Source organism: Abrus precatorius, unplaced genomic scaffold (assembly GCF_003935025.1).
Source record: "Abrus precatorius isolate BTA unplaced genomic scaffold, Abrus_2018 Scaffold9, whole genome shotgun sequence".
Lineage (NCBI taxonomy): Eukaryota > Viridiplantae > Streptophyta > Magnoliopsida > Fabales > Fabaceae > Abrus > Abrus precatorius.
This window is the reverse complement of record NW_020874439.1, coordinates 644,865-659,860: the sequence shown is the minus strand read 5'-3', so window position 1 is coordinate 659,860 and position 14,996 is coordinate 644,865. Positions and strand designations below refer to the sequence as shown.

The 14,996-nt window shown below is 30.0% G+C and overlaps 1 protein-coding gene across 1 annotated transcript; it reads right to left on the bottom strand.

Annotated features, from left to right (window-relative positions):
* Positions 1-9,753: 9,753 nt before the first annotated feature.
* On the bottom strand, positions 9,754-10,932 carry LOC113851374 (EPIDERMAL PATTERNING FACTOR-like protein 9). Its single transcript, XM_027481838.1, has 3 exons — positions 10,586-10,932; positions 10,135-10,196; positions 9,754-10,041 (listed from the first exon to the last, which is right to left on the bottom strand). Exons 1-3 carry the CDS (start codon positions 10,656-10,658, stop codon positions 9,859-9,861), a joined length of 318 nt encoding a protein of 105 aa, XP_027337639.1. The 5' UTR covers positions 10,659-10,932; the 3' UTR covers positions 9,754-9,858.
* Between the last annotated feature and the right edge of the window lie 4,064 nt (positions 10,933-14,996).

Sequence of the window (14,996 nt, the reverse complement as noted above, 5' to 3'; positions counted from 1 at the left end):
ACACTATCCTCCTTGATGAAAAGTGACATAAGCAACTATATGTTGATCTCTTAAAATATTCATTTGTCTTCTTTCTACCAATACATTTTCTTTTACTCATTAATCATTTAAATTTATGTATTTTCCACTTTAATCAATCTGTTCTTTTACTTTGGTCAGAATCAACTCCCATATCGAGTTTGTACTTTTACTTTCTGGGCTAGATTGAGTAAAAAAAAAATAAGTAAAAATGATTATGATGAAAAAAATATATGATAAATAAGATTAAAAAATATGGATGTATTATTTAAATGGATAGAAATAAGATAAAAAATAATGAAAATTTTACTTTATTTAGTTGGATGAATAGAAAAGAGAATATAAAAATAATTTTATAATAGTAATAATAGCAATATTATTTAAATGGATAGAAATAAGATAAAAAAATAGTGAAAATTTTACTTTATTTAGTTGGATGAATAGAAAAGAGAATATAAAAATAATTTTATAATAGCAATAAAAAATTAATTTTAACAAAAATTTAAAACTTTAATATAATATTTTTCCTTAATTATATAATAATTTTTTAATTATGTTTTAATATTTTTATGTCATTTTAACAATTATTTTCAATAAAATATAAAAAAAACTCATCACATTTTCACAAAATCTCACCATTCTGTACAAGAAAATATTTTGGTGAATCCTATCAAAAAATATTATTTTTCACTCAAAACAAAACATCCAAAGATATAAAATCTTTATTTTTCTACACTTTTCCACTAAAACAAAAAACACTACTATCATAACCCCTTTTTATAAAAGATCAATGACATCATATGTCACTGATCTTAAAATAAATTTATTTGTCAGATAATATATATATATATATATATATATATAGTACAAAAAATATATTTTTCAGAAATTAAACCCCAACAAAGTCCAAGGGCATTTTCATACGATTGCAAAAACTTTTATAAAAGTATATATACTTACAACAGATGCTCTACGTGGAGCTCATAATACAAGTTATAAATAATAATTACATCATAACATCAAGTCTGTAGCCAAATAGCCTAAGTTTACACTAAAACCTAGACTAATGGAAACTAAGCTACAAATCTCAAAAATCTTCATCCCAGACCACTCCTTAGCCAGATTCTCCAGCATGGAAAGTGGACACTCTACCTGTCATTCTTGCTCACTTACCACTGTACGATCATCGCAACACACATGACAACACAATAAGTGTAAGGGTGAGCTTATATAAATAAGAATCATAACTATAAAGTACGAAAATATTAAATTATTTATACAACTCATATTTCGTAGCAATCAGCACAACGATCTCAATCAATTAATGTAGCATATTCAGCCCATTCCTAGCTCATCTAATGCAAATGTAGCGATTCAGTTCTAGCTAGTTTCATAGGTTAAGTAATCTAGAGGAACTATTTTCTGGTCTAGGAGCGACATATCCTGGTATTTGGATCTAGACAAGTACAACTCAGCGTCTTACTGTTACATGTTTAACCACCTAAACACATAACTCAACTCTAGAATGATGAAAATTAATATGATGCAGCACAGGTATACATATTATCAGCCTCAGTAATACAGTCATATGTATATATATATACACCACACCCAGTCTCAGCAACATAACTTTATATATTTACACAATGAAACTAAGCAGCTTACAATATCAATTAAATATTTTAGCATATATTAACATCTTCAGCGCATATGTCACAACATTTCAGCACATTATATTCCATCACGGCATTCCAAACATTCATCAGACAACAGAGAAATCTACTCGACTATACATGCTCTGGGTTCTAGCCTAATATTTGCTTATACAGCCCATTATTCTCAGCTAGAACGAAACTATTTATATAAATATCTTGGCCTCTACTAAATGAACTAGGTTAGCTTAGGTAAGCTCCTCTTACACACATTAGGCACTATTACATTCATCAATAATGGTCAACCCACTCAGCCATGTTTAATCTGGGTTCTATCCTAAAGTTTGTTCATACACCAACTCACTCTCAGCTAAAATAAGATCCACACATGGTATTTTTGTAGTTAAAGAACAATAAAGGCCATCTAAGATAAGCTCCCCTTACCTGAAATGAGTTTCTAAGATCGTGCTTCATGTGAGTCCCAAAAAGATAGATCCAACGTTTGGATATAGAGTATGGCTCGAACGATTCATATCTACTTAGAACAACATGGTATAAAACTCTTGAGAAAAAGAAAGCAAGAAACAAGAGTAAAGACAAAGGACTGGACTCCAAAAACTCATATAGATCTTAATAAGATAAATGTTCTCACTTGAATCGAGAAGGAATTTTGCTTCGAGAAGGTTTTTCCTAAGGGGAAGAGGTGAGAGAACAGAGGAAAAAAATAAGAAAGGAAGGTTATCTGGTGAGAAATAAGCGTTTCTCTACGTTAGAGTTCCTTAAATACCCCTCCAAGTCAACGCGCTCTCGCTTGAGCGAGCCCTGTCCTCGCTTAGGTAAGCTCATCCTCGCCTAGGTAAGCAAACTAGATAGTGGAACCTTTTTGCTATCTGTCATTTTGCTGCAGGGAGAATTTTTTCGTTCCAACAGACTCGCCTCCAAGCTTATCTCCTTTCTATTTAGTAGAGCGCTCTGGCTTACCAATTGACTGAAAGCGGACTTTCCAAAGAACCCTATCCCACCTATTAAAATAAAGGGCATTGGTCGGTCTTTCTTTCCTCGAGTGACTCCACAGATAAAGTATATCCAGAGCTATCAAAGTATCAAGTTTCTACCTATCAATCAGACAAGCTATTTTTCAATGATTATTCTTCTTATCGTATCGCCTTTTTCTTTCGTGCCAACAAGAAAACGTACCCAACAATCAAACTCAATAGATAAAGCGCACTACTCCAACGAGAGTTTTAGTTGGGTTAATCTTATACACTTCTCGCTGTAGCGAGAATTTCTCGCTACAGTGAGAGCGCTCCAGAGAGCCTACTTCTAGACAACTTGTCTTGCTACAGCGAGACCTCCTACCGTTTATATCAATTCAACCTTACTCAAACCAAACAACATTCATTCATTTTTCACCTAGTGATCATACAACTCACATATGTAAAAATTCAAGTAAATTCATACTCCATTCAATCTCACAACATCATATAACAGACACATACACACACACATACATATATGTGAACACTAAAATTTTGATTTAAATTTTTTATTTTTATTTATTTATTTTTTTAAATAAAAATAAAAATGAAAAAAAAATCTGAATTTTAATATTACAAAAGAAGAATGGAATCAAAAGGTTTTAAAAAAAAAAAACAAAAATTTTGTCTTAATAAAATAGGAAAATTTCAGAATTAATTTTTAAAAGGAAAATAGAATATGACAAATAATTAAATTCTTGAACCAATGTTACTTTATACATAAAAAAGGAAAAATTCAGAATTTTGGGCCTTTTGTGAAAACCCTAACAATAAAAGGAAAAGAGGACCATGGAGCAGGGGGGAGACATCAGAGGAGGCTAAAAATTTTTTGAGAGGAGACATTCTAAAAGGGGGAGAGAAAAAGAGAAAATAGAGAGAAAGAAAGGTTAGTGGAAAGGAGGAAGAACAAGAGGCAAGCAAAAATTTTCAAGAACATCAAGTAAGTTTCATCATACATTTTACACATTTTTCTTCTTCATACATATTTATATTTTGAATAAACATTTCCTATATCAAATCAATCTCAAATGAAAAAAAAATATTTTAAACCACCATTTCAAATATCCATGTCTCACCACCTCTCCACTCATTCCTCCATCTATCATCATCCACAAACACAAAACTCACCATAAGAAAAAAACTCTTTCCCTACCTTGTCTCATTTCTCTTCCTTTTGCTCTCAATAACCTTCACCACTCAAAACCATGGCCTCCATTAACCTCACCTCCACCATTTCATAACCTTTTTTTTTGTTTTTCTTGGAGAAAAGCACACCCCTAACCCTAAAGTCCTTCCCTCTCAAATCTGAAAATTTAAAATTTGAGACCATTTTATCCTTTTTTTATTTTTTTTATTATTTTTTTGTCCGAATTTATTTATTTATTTTATTTTTATCATTATTTAGTTCAACATATAATTTATTGTTTTAGTTTTATTTATTTATTCATCATCATTATTATTTATTATTATGATAATTATTAATTTATTTAATGAATGAGTTTTTATTATTTATTTTATTTTTTTATGTTAACTTTGTTTAAATTATTTTATTTTATTTTATTTATTTAAAATCTCTTGATACCGTTTACTTTACAATATCATATCTGAGTTGATTTTTTTTAAATTATTTCCTTTTTTATATTTCATTATTTATATCTTCTTTTTTAGTATCGTTATCTTTTATTTTATTTATTGTATATTTATATCATATTAATGCGATTTAATTTTATATTTATGATTATTTTATTTTATATTGTGAATACTAAATTACTTATTTTTTTATAATTAATTAATAAATAATAATATAATTGTATCAATTTATAATATTAACGTATAGCTTCTCTATCGTCATGTATTATAAATTGATAAAGTCTATGTGTACCTACGTTACCAAGACTTTATGCAATATTAACTTATCACATATTGTCATTAATTAATTAGTTAATCACTTTAATAATAATGCAAGATGTATTTTTCTTCTAAATACTAATTTACAAATCAATCAACTAATTTAAATCTAAATTATTTTATTAAGAAATAATTTATAATGCTAATGTGTAGCGACTCTACCTTTATGCGTTATAAATTGTCAAAATCTATGTGTACCAACGTTACTTTAGGTTTTATATAATATAAATCTATCAAATAAAATTTTTAATATTTTTTATTAAATGAGTATCTTCTTTAATCAATTCAAATAAAATTATTTTATTTTTTATTTTCTTAAGTCATGTTTCAAATTTTGATAAATTAAATTACTATAATTTATTCATTTTATAAATTTTTATAATATCGATATGTAATTTACATTGTCTTCGATAGTCTAATAAATTATAAGAAGTTTATGTATAGCTTACGCTATCTTAAATTTCTTTCAGTATTAATCATAATCAAAATTAAAATTCAAATACTCCATTTACGAATAAAATTTTTCTTAATGATTTGCAGTATAGTTGTGTGATCTTCCTTCACTTTCTGTATTGTTTTCTCGTAGGGTACATGTATAACTGCATTATCTTGTATCCTAAACATTATAATTTTTACGAAAAATGATTTTAATTCTAAAATAAATTTTTCTTTTACTAAACTTAATTATAATCAACTAATTTCATAATTTTTAGATAGAACTACGTGGCTTTGAGTTTCCCATTGCATCTGGGAATACGTAGGAGCGGGAACCGTACCCGTCAAGTTAAAATATTTTTTAAAATAACCCGAATAATATTTCAATAAATAATATTTCTTCTTCTAAAATAAAATAATTAATGTTTAGGGGTTAAATAAATATTTTTCAAAATTAGAATAATTTTGTACAATTAATTTTAGGTAACCGTTTTTTAAACGGACGTTGTAAGGTGCTAATACCTTCCCTACACGTAAATGACTCCTGAACTCATTTTTTGGTTTCAAAGATCGTATTATATTTAAGTTTTTCCAAGGTTTTTCTTAAAAATAAACTTTGGTGGCGACTCCTCTGATATTTTGGAACAAGTTTGTCATCCGTCGTACCGTTGCGATCTCCCGGTTGCGACAATATACATATACATATATATATATATATATATATATATATATATATATATATATCCATATAAATCAAATATCTACAACATTATTTAAAAGGAGTCATGCTTATATAAAACGCTTAGTATCCAATCAAAAGCCTCACTACTAGTCTTACTTCAACGAATAACCAAACGGCACTGTAACTCACAACTTCCATCCAGTAACTGCACAACTTACCTATTTACATTCTAGCATATGAAATTTCATATAGTCCAAATATATGCAACATAACTAAATAGCAATAATACATTTATAAGTGTGCTGGCCTGACAATTATAATACGAATGCAGTTGAGAAAAAGAAAAGTATGAATGCCTATTTTTTTACCACAAATTTGAATGCTTTGACTGCAACTTTTGAAATTTCATTTTAAAAAATATGGTTAGTATTTTTAAAAAACTAAATTTCAGAAATGACTTTTTAAAGGCTTTAAGAATTTAATTTTCCGAAGACTTTCTAAATTTAATTTTTGGAAGATATTGTATTAAATATTTTTCACAAATTAAATTTAGAATTGACAATAAAAAGAGCAATGAAAATTAAAAAAAAAATGATACAAAAGTCATATGTTTTATGGCTTAGTTTTGGGCCTGGTGGTTACTATTTACTAACTTAAACTTGAGTACAACACTGCGTCGGTTTTGACCCATCACATTTTCTTATTTCTTTTAAGTTAATTTACCAATTAATACTTCCAGATTAGTCTCAATATCCCATGATTAAGATTACTACTTCGAGTAGAAAATGAAATATCAGCTCCCAATTTGATTAAACAACAAAATTTATAACACGACCAATATCCCTCTTATCAAATCCTCGCAACAACAACCAAATGTTCAAGGTATAATTGCAGGTTCTTCGATTTTGGAATACGAGGTGGTTGCTACCCTCTCCATCTCTAATATTCTGAAATATTTTGTTAATTCTTCCTTATTGGCCTTGATGGTTTGTCAAAGGCCCAAGGGTCCAACTAGTAGCATCTTGCATATCAATTCATTTATGTATAAATTTAACAACTCATTTAACTATAAAAAAAATTAATTAAAAAGTTACATTAGATCATCATTTATTATTAGATGGGTGATAAATCCTCCGTAATACGTCTTATTACTGATCCATTGAGTTGGGTGGTAAAATGCCAGTAAATTAGGAATAGGTGTTTAAAGAATGAATTTAAACTCGATAGTGTTGAATATATGTAAATACTAAACTTTATTTTATAAAATATTATTTTAAAATTAAAACATAATATATTTCAAAATGGATGTGCTAATACCTATCCATTAAAAACATCATACATGAATGAATTATATATTTTTTTAACGCATTTATGATGGATCAAAATAAATTGTTGATTTATGCTTAATTTATCCATCTATTAAAATTTATTCAATTAATTTGACACCACTTAACAAATGCTTCTGGACTTTCAAATTGCGATAAAAATTGTGGTTCTTGCTGCTTTATTATGATGGTTGAAATTGCAAAAGTTAGCTTGCAAATGTAGCCTAAGGGGTCGTGATTGGATTCTCGACACGTTTGAGAAACTTTCCAATATTACAAAATTGCAGCAATAATTTCAACTGTGGACCACAGTTCAAAAGTTTTCTTGATCTATAAGGAACTTAAGCATGTCAGCCTTTCATTCACGTATACAACAGCATGCGGAGCCAGTAATTCCATTCCTTTTGGATCGTGTCACATCCACACCACAACCAATTTTCATCACCATCCTCAATCCCCACACCCCTGCCAAGAAAGGTGCCAACAAAATATCTTAGAATTATGAAGTGCGATACAATACAATGATATAATCATTTTTTTAAAATTTTAATGTAGTTGATATTATCTTACTTTTCATCATTATTGTATTATTTAATCTTTTACATATTTTATTGTAAAAGCATTACTGTAGCCAAATTTTAATAGAAGTGTCATGATTCAAGTTATGATATCGCTAATGGAAGAAAAAATGTATACAAAATATTAGAATATATAAAGCATATAAATTGTGATAAGGAGAAAGTTGTATAATGTATATCAATGTCTAGAATGGATACGATTTGAAAGATTAAAAAGTAAACATAGCATAGGCATGGAATGAAAAGATGGTAAGGAAAAAAGTAGAGTGGTAGTAGTTGCAGCGTGGGGACGAGGGAGAAAGAGAAAGGGAGGGCCAAAACGCTTAACCGATGCTTCTTTCAGTTGTAATAGGAACTATCTTGTCTTTGGCTTTGTCTTCCAATGACTTGAACAGTCACAGCATTAGGTGACAAGACAGCTATTTGAGGAGGTTTTGTAACTGTTGCTGCTGTTGGCAAATTTTCTGACTGCCTGAAGCAAATTTTAGACGCTTACATGCTTACTGCACTGATTGACACTTGAGCATGACTTTCAGTTACGTGGCTCGTGCTTTCCACATTTCTGATTGCTTTTAGTGACCCATTAATCGCACACTCAATCTCTTACCAATTCACTTTGCTTTATCTTCCCTTAGCATCCACATTTTGTTTTCTAATAAACTAAGCATGAGAATTCAGAAGTTGTTTTGCGCTCTATGCCCATGTTCTTAATGTTTTGCAAGCAGTATCCTAAGGTAACATTTGGCACATGAACGGATTACATAACAAAATAGAATAGGACAAAAGTTAAATTTAGTTCTTCAATTAAAATAGGGTTTCTTCTAAGTAACTTGCAACAAACATAAGTGCACACCTTTTATTGAGGTAAAAATTTAATTTTTAATTGAAAATAGCATCAAAGCACTTATAAACCTACACCTGTGCTTTGCCCAATTGAATAATCTCGCGTTTCAATCTCTCTCGCTCTATCGTTTTAGTGAAATCAAATGAGTTACTTTTGCAATCTTGTGTTCAGTTTTCTTTTAAAATACACCAATCATATGATTCCTATAATAACCTGTTTACTAATACGCTACCTAATTCTTGAGATTATTGTCTATCTTAAGCCGGAATACTACTTTTATGTCAGTGATAACGCGCAGGATGTGATATTATTTACGGGTAAAAAGAAAAGGAATCAAATTTTTGGGTATAGTATAGCCAGGGCAATTTGATTTGCATAAACATTTGTGCAATGAATAAAATGCTTGTGTGTCTACTATCAGGAATGTGCACTGAATTGATTAAGATTGAACCACTGATTTTGAAGATTTTCAAAGTACTTTCGATTCTGTGTAACTAACTGCTAAGATGAGGCCAAGCACATGACTACATATTTACGTTTACAGAGACTAGCTTTCTCTACACAGTAAATGGGACCTCCCTGCATATATGCATGTTCTGCTCTTTTCAAATTTAGTTTTGCCACTTTGTGCAATTAAATAGAGTTCAAACAAATAACCCATGTGAGCTCTTGGTCGCTTATGCTTAATATTTGGGACCACTTTCATGTGCCAACTTGCAGTGAAAGCTCACTCCTTTTACTATCTTGAGAATCTGAAATTGGCTACACAGCTTTCCTCATTATCACTTGTGGTCATCAAATTTAGGGTACAATGATTCTTACACAACAATGGCGTTGTGTAAATTATATAGTCAACCTTCCCAGTGGGATAATGCTTGTTAATGTTGTTAGTTCTTACATAACAAATACTAAACTATTTTGTGCTTGTTACATGGTCATTTCCTTGATCATTTGATCTAAACACAAGATTTCTCCCCTTTTCCACCACAAACTACAAATGCTAGATGGATATTCACACACGAAATTAAATGGCATTACTTATATAATATAGGTGCCAGTTGGAAAATGTCAACAATTCTGATATTCATGACAATGACTTCGATTGCATCAGGTTAACAGTATCCGGAAGAGAAATAGCAGGTTAAAATAGAGAATCGCTCATAACTTCGGTTATAGTAAAAATATAAAAATGAAACACAACAAATAGGCTTCTTATTAGTAATTGAATGACAACATAGCAAATGCAAAAATCTTGCACCTTTCAGCACTGTAGGAGTTATATGGAATTGAAGTTCTCTTGACAGTGACTCAAAGGGAATAAACCCAAGTCTACTAAACTCAAAATTACATTATGCTATAATTCATTATTGAATTTAATATCATCTATGACAAACACATCTGTAGTGGTATGGGCTGTTAATTGGGTCATTTCCCTCTACAGGCACCTGCTCAGCTCTGCATTTATACTTACAACCTCTACATTCATTGTACGTACAAGTTGGTGCTGTGGATCCAATCATCAGTCTCCTAGAATTCCTCATTTTCCATGCCTCATTGCTACCCTGAGATTCCAAATACTGAATGCATAAATTTAAGTGCAAATGGAAATCTACCAAGAAATTCAAATTGATTATTCATGTGTTTGGCTGGCTCACCTTCAAACTTGGTTCTCTTTGTGGTTGAGAGGATTGAGACACCAATTCTTCTGTTTTAATTCCTGCAACAATAGATTGATAATTTTAGAATACATAGAAAGTACATTCTCTAGCAACTGATGACAATAAAATTCATAAACACAAAGAAACTGAGGCTGGATTATTCATGTACAAAGTTAAATACAAAATACATAAGAGGGGTAGAACCTGACAAACTTAGAAAAATGATTTTATTAAGAAACCTGGGAATAGTCTCCATGAAGAAAACCATGAATTGAAGCTCAGCAATGACATAAAATTGAAAGTAAATTTTAGTATAATAAGAACCACAAAAAAAAAAAAAAGGAGAGAGAATAGAAGAAAGCATAGTAAGAACCAAATGAGAATGAGAATTCATTGGAAGCCATAAGAAGTGATGAATACAAATAGGACAGGGTGACATGACTATGACCTTGTGTAACTTTAGCTGCAAGAATTAAGGTTGAGAGTAGCAAGAGTACTTCAGGTAGTTTGGTGTCTCTCATTCTTCCCTTTTGGGTTGTAATAACTTTGAAGGGGATATGAGTGTTGATGGAGAAAATATTTAAAGGGTATTTATGGGTTTGTAGAAAGATAAAGATGGAAGAGAGAAAGAGAGAGATAATGATGTTGTGGTGAATTAATGACCATAAGAGATAGACTGGCAAAATCTGCACTGAGACAGAGGAGCATGATCAAGAGGTACAGAATGCAACCCATAGTGACTAACTCTTGGGGAATTCTAGACCTAACCACAATTACTAGAGTGCCCATATCCTAATTAACCTGGCCATAGTGAAGATAGTGATTGATTTCATATTTTGCCTGGGTAAAAGTGGTGTTTCCATTCAAAGAATCATTTGGAATGGCCATAGCAATGTAAAGACAGGTCAACTACCAAAACGTGCATCCAGGGTTCTCTATTTTGGATGTGCCTTCAGATTCCAATGAAAGATCTTGAACAAATGTACAAAATCATATGGACTACAATTCTTTCAAAGTATCATTTAATGTGGTCGATGGGGCCATGAGTTGAAAGTTGTCATATTTTAAACATTAAAAATCAATCTCCAATTCTCAATAAACCAACACTCATTAATTAACTTCATAAAATATTGACTTAGGAAATGGTGGTTCTGCGTTTTGTTTTGTTATATCTATCTTTTGTACTATATATCAGATATTTGAAGAAACTTTTGTGTATTTAAAAGAGCCTTGAGGATAGGCTAAGTACATTTTGGAAACCCAAAAAGTTCCCAACTGAAATTACAGCTAAATAAAACAATTTTCAACTTTCAACTCATTATCAAAATCCCTTTTCACTGTAGACCAGAGTTTCTCATTTTAGATACCCTCTTCAATATCACCACACCTCTCTTGTTCATCTTACTCTAGCTCTGGCAAGCATGTTACATCATCAACGTCTGTTAAAACATCTATTTATTATCTTTGTTGTTTCATAAAGGGTTTTCGCCTGAATGAATGGTAAGATAAACTAGCACTGGTAAAATTATCATCCCAGGATCAATCGCCCTAATTTTTAAAAGATTCTTAATAAAAATTCCCATGAAGATAAGATCGTAAAATCATTATCCATTGGAGCCAAGTCGAAATTTGGTTCTAGCTAATCCACATGTTTCTAACCACCTTAGATTCAAATGCTTAATGTTGTCCTGTTGGCTTGTCGCATTGAACTAGGAAATTTGAGCAAGAAAACTAGGAAATCCCAAGTCAAAACAGCATTTTTATGGTACGGACCATAAAATCATTACGGAATGAAAATAACCAAAAAGACATCCCAGTCTTCGTGAACATATTTTAAAATACTTCAAAAAGATAAAGTCGCATTTAAAAGTCAAGACCTAACATGGAAAATGGATCCGATTCCGTAGGTTTGAATCTTTATTTTATTTTATTTTATTGCTTATTAAAGTCGAAGTTGGGTTACGGGGTTTTTATATCCGCCAGGCCCGTCTCCAAACCCACATTGTGATTGAAATTATCTGGTCAGTGTAAAATTTCTTCACTACTATGATTGTTGATAGGGAAGGGTTCAAGTTAGATTATTTTATTTTTTCATTTTCTAATTTTGTAAGTGTGGATTTATATAATAAGTAGCAAAATACAATAAGGGCTGGGTTGGATCCTTAAATTTTTATTTTTTTTCCCAATAAGGATGGAAGTAGGGTTGAGATTGAGAATCGAGAGTCAGAGTCAAAGAAGGGAGAAATTTGACCTATCCTATATGTTGTCATGACTATTTAAAGAGTTTTAGAAGAATCTTTATAAAATTTATTTTAGATTATGAAAGTGTCTTATAATATTTTTAATTTTATTTTATTTTTATAAGTATGGTAAAGAATTTAATTAAAATTAACTCTATAAGTTTATCAATAAGCTTTTAAGTACTCTAATTGAGTAAGTTTGATTATCTAAAATTAGGTGAAAGTTGTGGTGAATTAGCATGTATATGACTTATAAATAAATTAGCAAAATGACCTGCTATAATATGTTTTAAAATTTATAGTATTTATAATTAAATCGTTAATAAATTTTACAAGTTAAAAATATTTAAATATTAGATATTTAAAATAGGTTATTTATCATTTTTTTTTTAAAAAATCATCTACTTTTTTAAAGAAGAAGTTCTTAAAGTCAATTTCTTTTTCATTCACGTCAAACCTTATTTCAAACTAACTTCATTTTCATCTTTGTTTCTAAAGCTAGTTCAAGTATTTTTGTTGTGTTTCTAACTCCTAATTTGATATTCTATAGATGTTGTTGAAATTTAAGCGATAAAAGTTTGAAAGAGATATCAAAGACAAGAAATCAAATAGAATGAGGTAACCCCATTTGGAATAGTGTTATAGAAGTTTTGTTGAATTCTTACATATCCTACTTCAATTCCTTCTTGTTTTTTCCTCTCAAATAGCATGCAAACCTGTTTCTTAAATCTAAAACTCAAATAACCACGCTTTTTTTTGCATACCATACTTTGAATAGTGATCTTTGTAAATAGAATGAATTAAATATGTAAATATTATATAGTCATCTTAATTCTCTTACAAACAAATAATTTCACTAGATCGATATAGGAGTACTGACTAAAGAGATGTGGTTGAAGGCTAAAAAAATACATAAAACACAAATTCTATAATTTTTACCTAAACTCTACTAAATTTGCTTGAGCTAATTTTAGATAGTGATGAACCAACAAATGTCGTGACAATTTCACTTAAGCCATATATATTTGGCTTAAATGAATGTTAAAAAATTTTGTGGCTTAAGCTAAGTCTTACATGCTTAAGCGATATTGATCCAGCAAGCTATGTTTTTTCTGTGATTTTTTGCTTAAGCGATTTAACATTTGGCTTAAGCAAATATAATAGTTATGAAGTAGTTTGCGATCATTATACATAGAGGGCATGGTAAAGATCTAAAATGACATTCAATAATCAATCAATACATAATCAAATTTTAATTATGTATTGAAATTGTGAGAGTAGATGAGAAAGGTTTAAATGTAAAAATCATAAACTTCATATATAGGTTTAGGATGAAACTTACAAATCTAAAATGACATTCAAAGTTCTATTGATTCCAAAATTATTTTTTATTATAAATTGAAACTCAATCAGTGCATATGAATACAAACTCTCTTAAAATTAAAATATAGATAGGGGATATATACAACATTTGCTTGAAAATGTTCAAAAATGACTATGAATACAACCATTAAGATAATGATATAAATTAACAAGCTTTGAAGGTTCAAAGAGAAATTTTGAAAATGTTTAAGGAGAACTAAATCATAAATATATGAAGATGGTTGTTATTAGGTTACCAATAAAAAATCTAAACTATTTATACTTTTTATACTACATCCAATGGTTCAAAGAAGCTCACTCACCCATGCACCACCTATTTGTTAACTCATGTTAGCCTTCATCGTAAAATTACCTATTAAATCCTTGAAGATTCCAAAAGTATATTTTTATGTCACACTTTTAATGCTAAATTCAAGTTTCTAACATCCACTATTAATTGACATTTCTTCACTATATAGCCGAATTGTACCATGATTTCTTATTTAATATAGCAGCTACATTGTTTGCTTTACTCGAATGGTATAATTACTCGAAGTTAGAATTCTTCAATGGCTCCATCTATCAATCCCATCACATATTCAACTTTTTCTAACCAAGCAGTTGTTTCAAACTTTGGTGATTGTTAAACACTTCAAATCTTATCACTTAGAGATAGTTTTTATAGATCTTTGATGCTAACACTACTGTTGCTAGTCCAAAACAAACGTTGAGTACTTTACTTCATGTAGCCTTATCTGCCTAGAAGCAAAAACAATTTTCCTCTATTCTGTATTATCACATTCACATCTCGCCTAAACCCCAAGTTTCCTTTTCTAGATCAAGCAAAGCTAAAATTGATACCAACATCAATCATTTCTCTCATCCTTTCTTCTAAACAAAACTTGCTCCTTCTGAGTTAACTTAGTCAACTATAATACTAGTCAAAAAAATTCTTCAATTGATCCATGAGATTATTTACCTTTGGCAGCAAGTACTTATTCTTAATGGTTACTACATTAGACTAATGATGCAACACATACATCCTCATGTTGTTATCTTTTCCATAAAAATGTCAGCATTCCTCATAATAACACGTTTAATCTCATGAATTGTTTCTGCAGTAATCCTTTCACTTGATTCTTCACCTCAGTTAGCTCCATCAGTAATATACTATACAACGCAATCGACATCAAACTAGACCTCAACACGAGACCTATAGTGAATTCAAGTTCCCTTATAAGTGATAATTCTGTCAGT

Excerpts from the sequence above, each read along its gene's own strand:
- LOC113851374 (XM_027481838.1), bottom strand. The coding sequence starts at position 10,658 with ATGAGAGACACCAAACTACCTGAAGTACTCTTGCTACTCTCAACCTTA. Across the intron at positions 10,197-10,585 it reads TGCAGCTAAAGTTACACAAG|GAATTAAAACAGAAGAATTG; the intron begins GTCATAGTCATG and ends CTATTGTTGCAG. Across the intron at positions 10,042-10,134 it reads AAAGAGAACCAAGTTTGAAG|GGTAGCAATGAGGCATGGAA; the intron begins GTGAGCCAGCCA and ends TTGGAATCTCAG.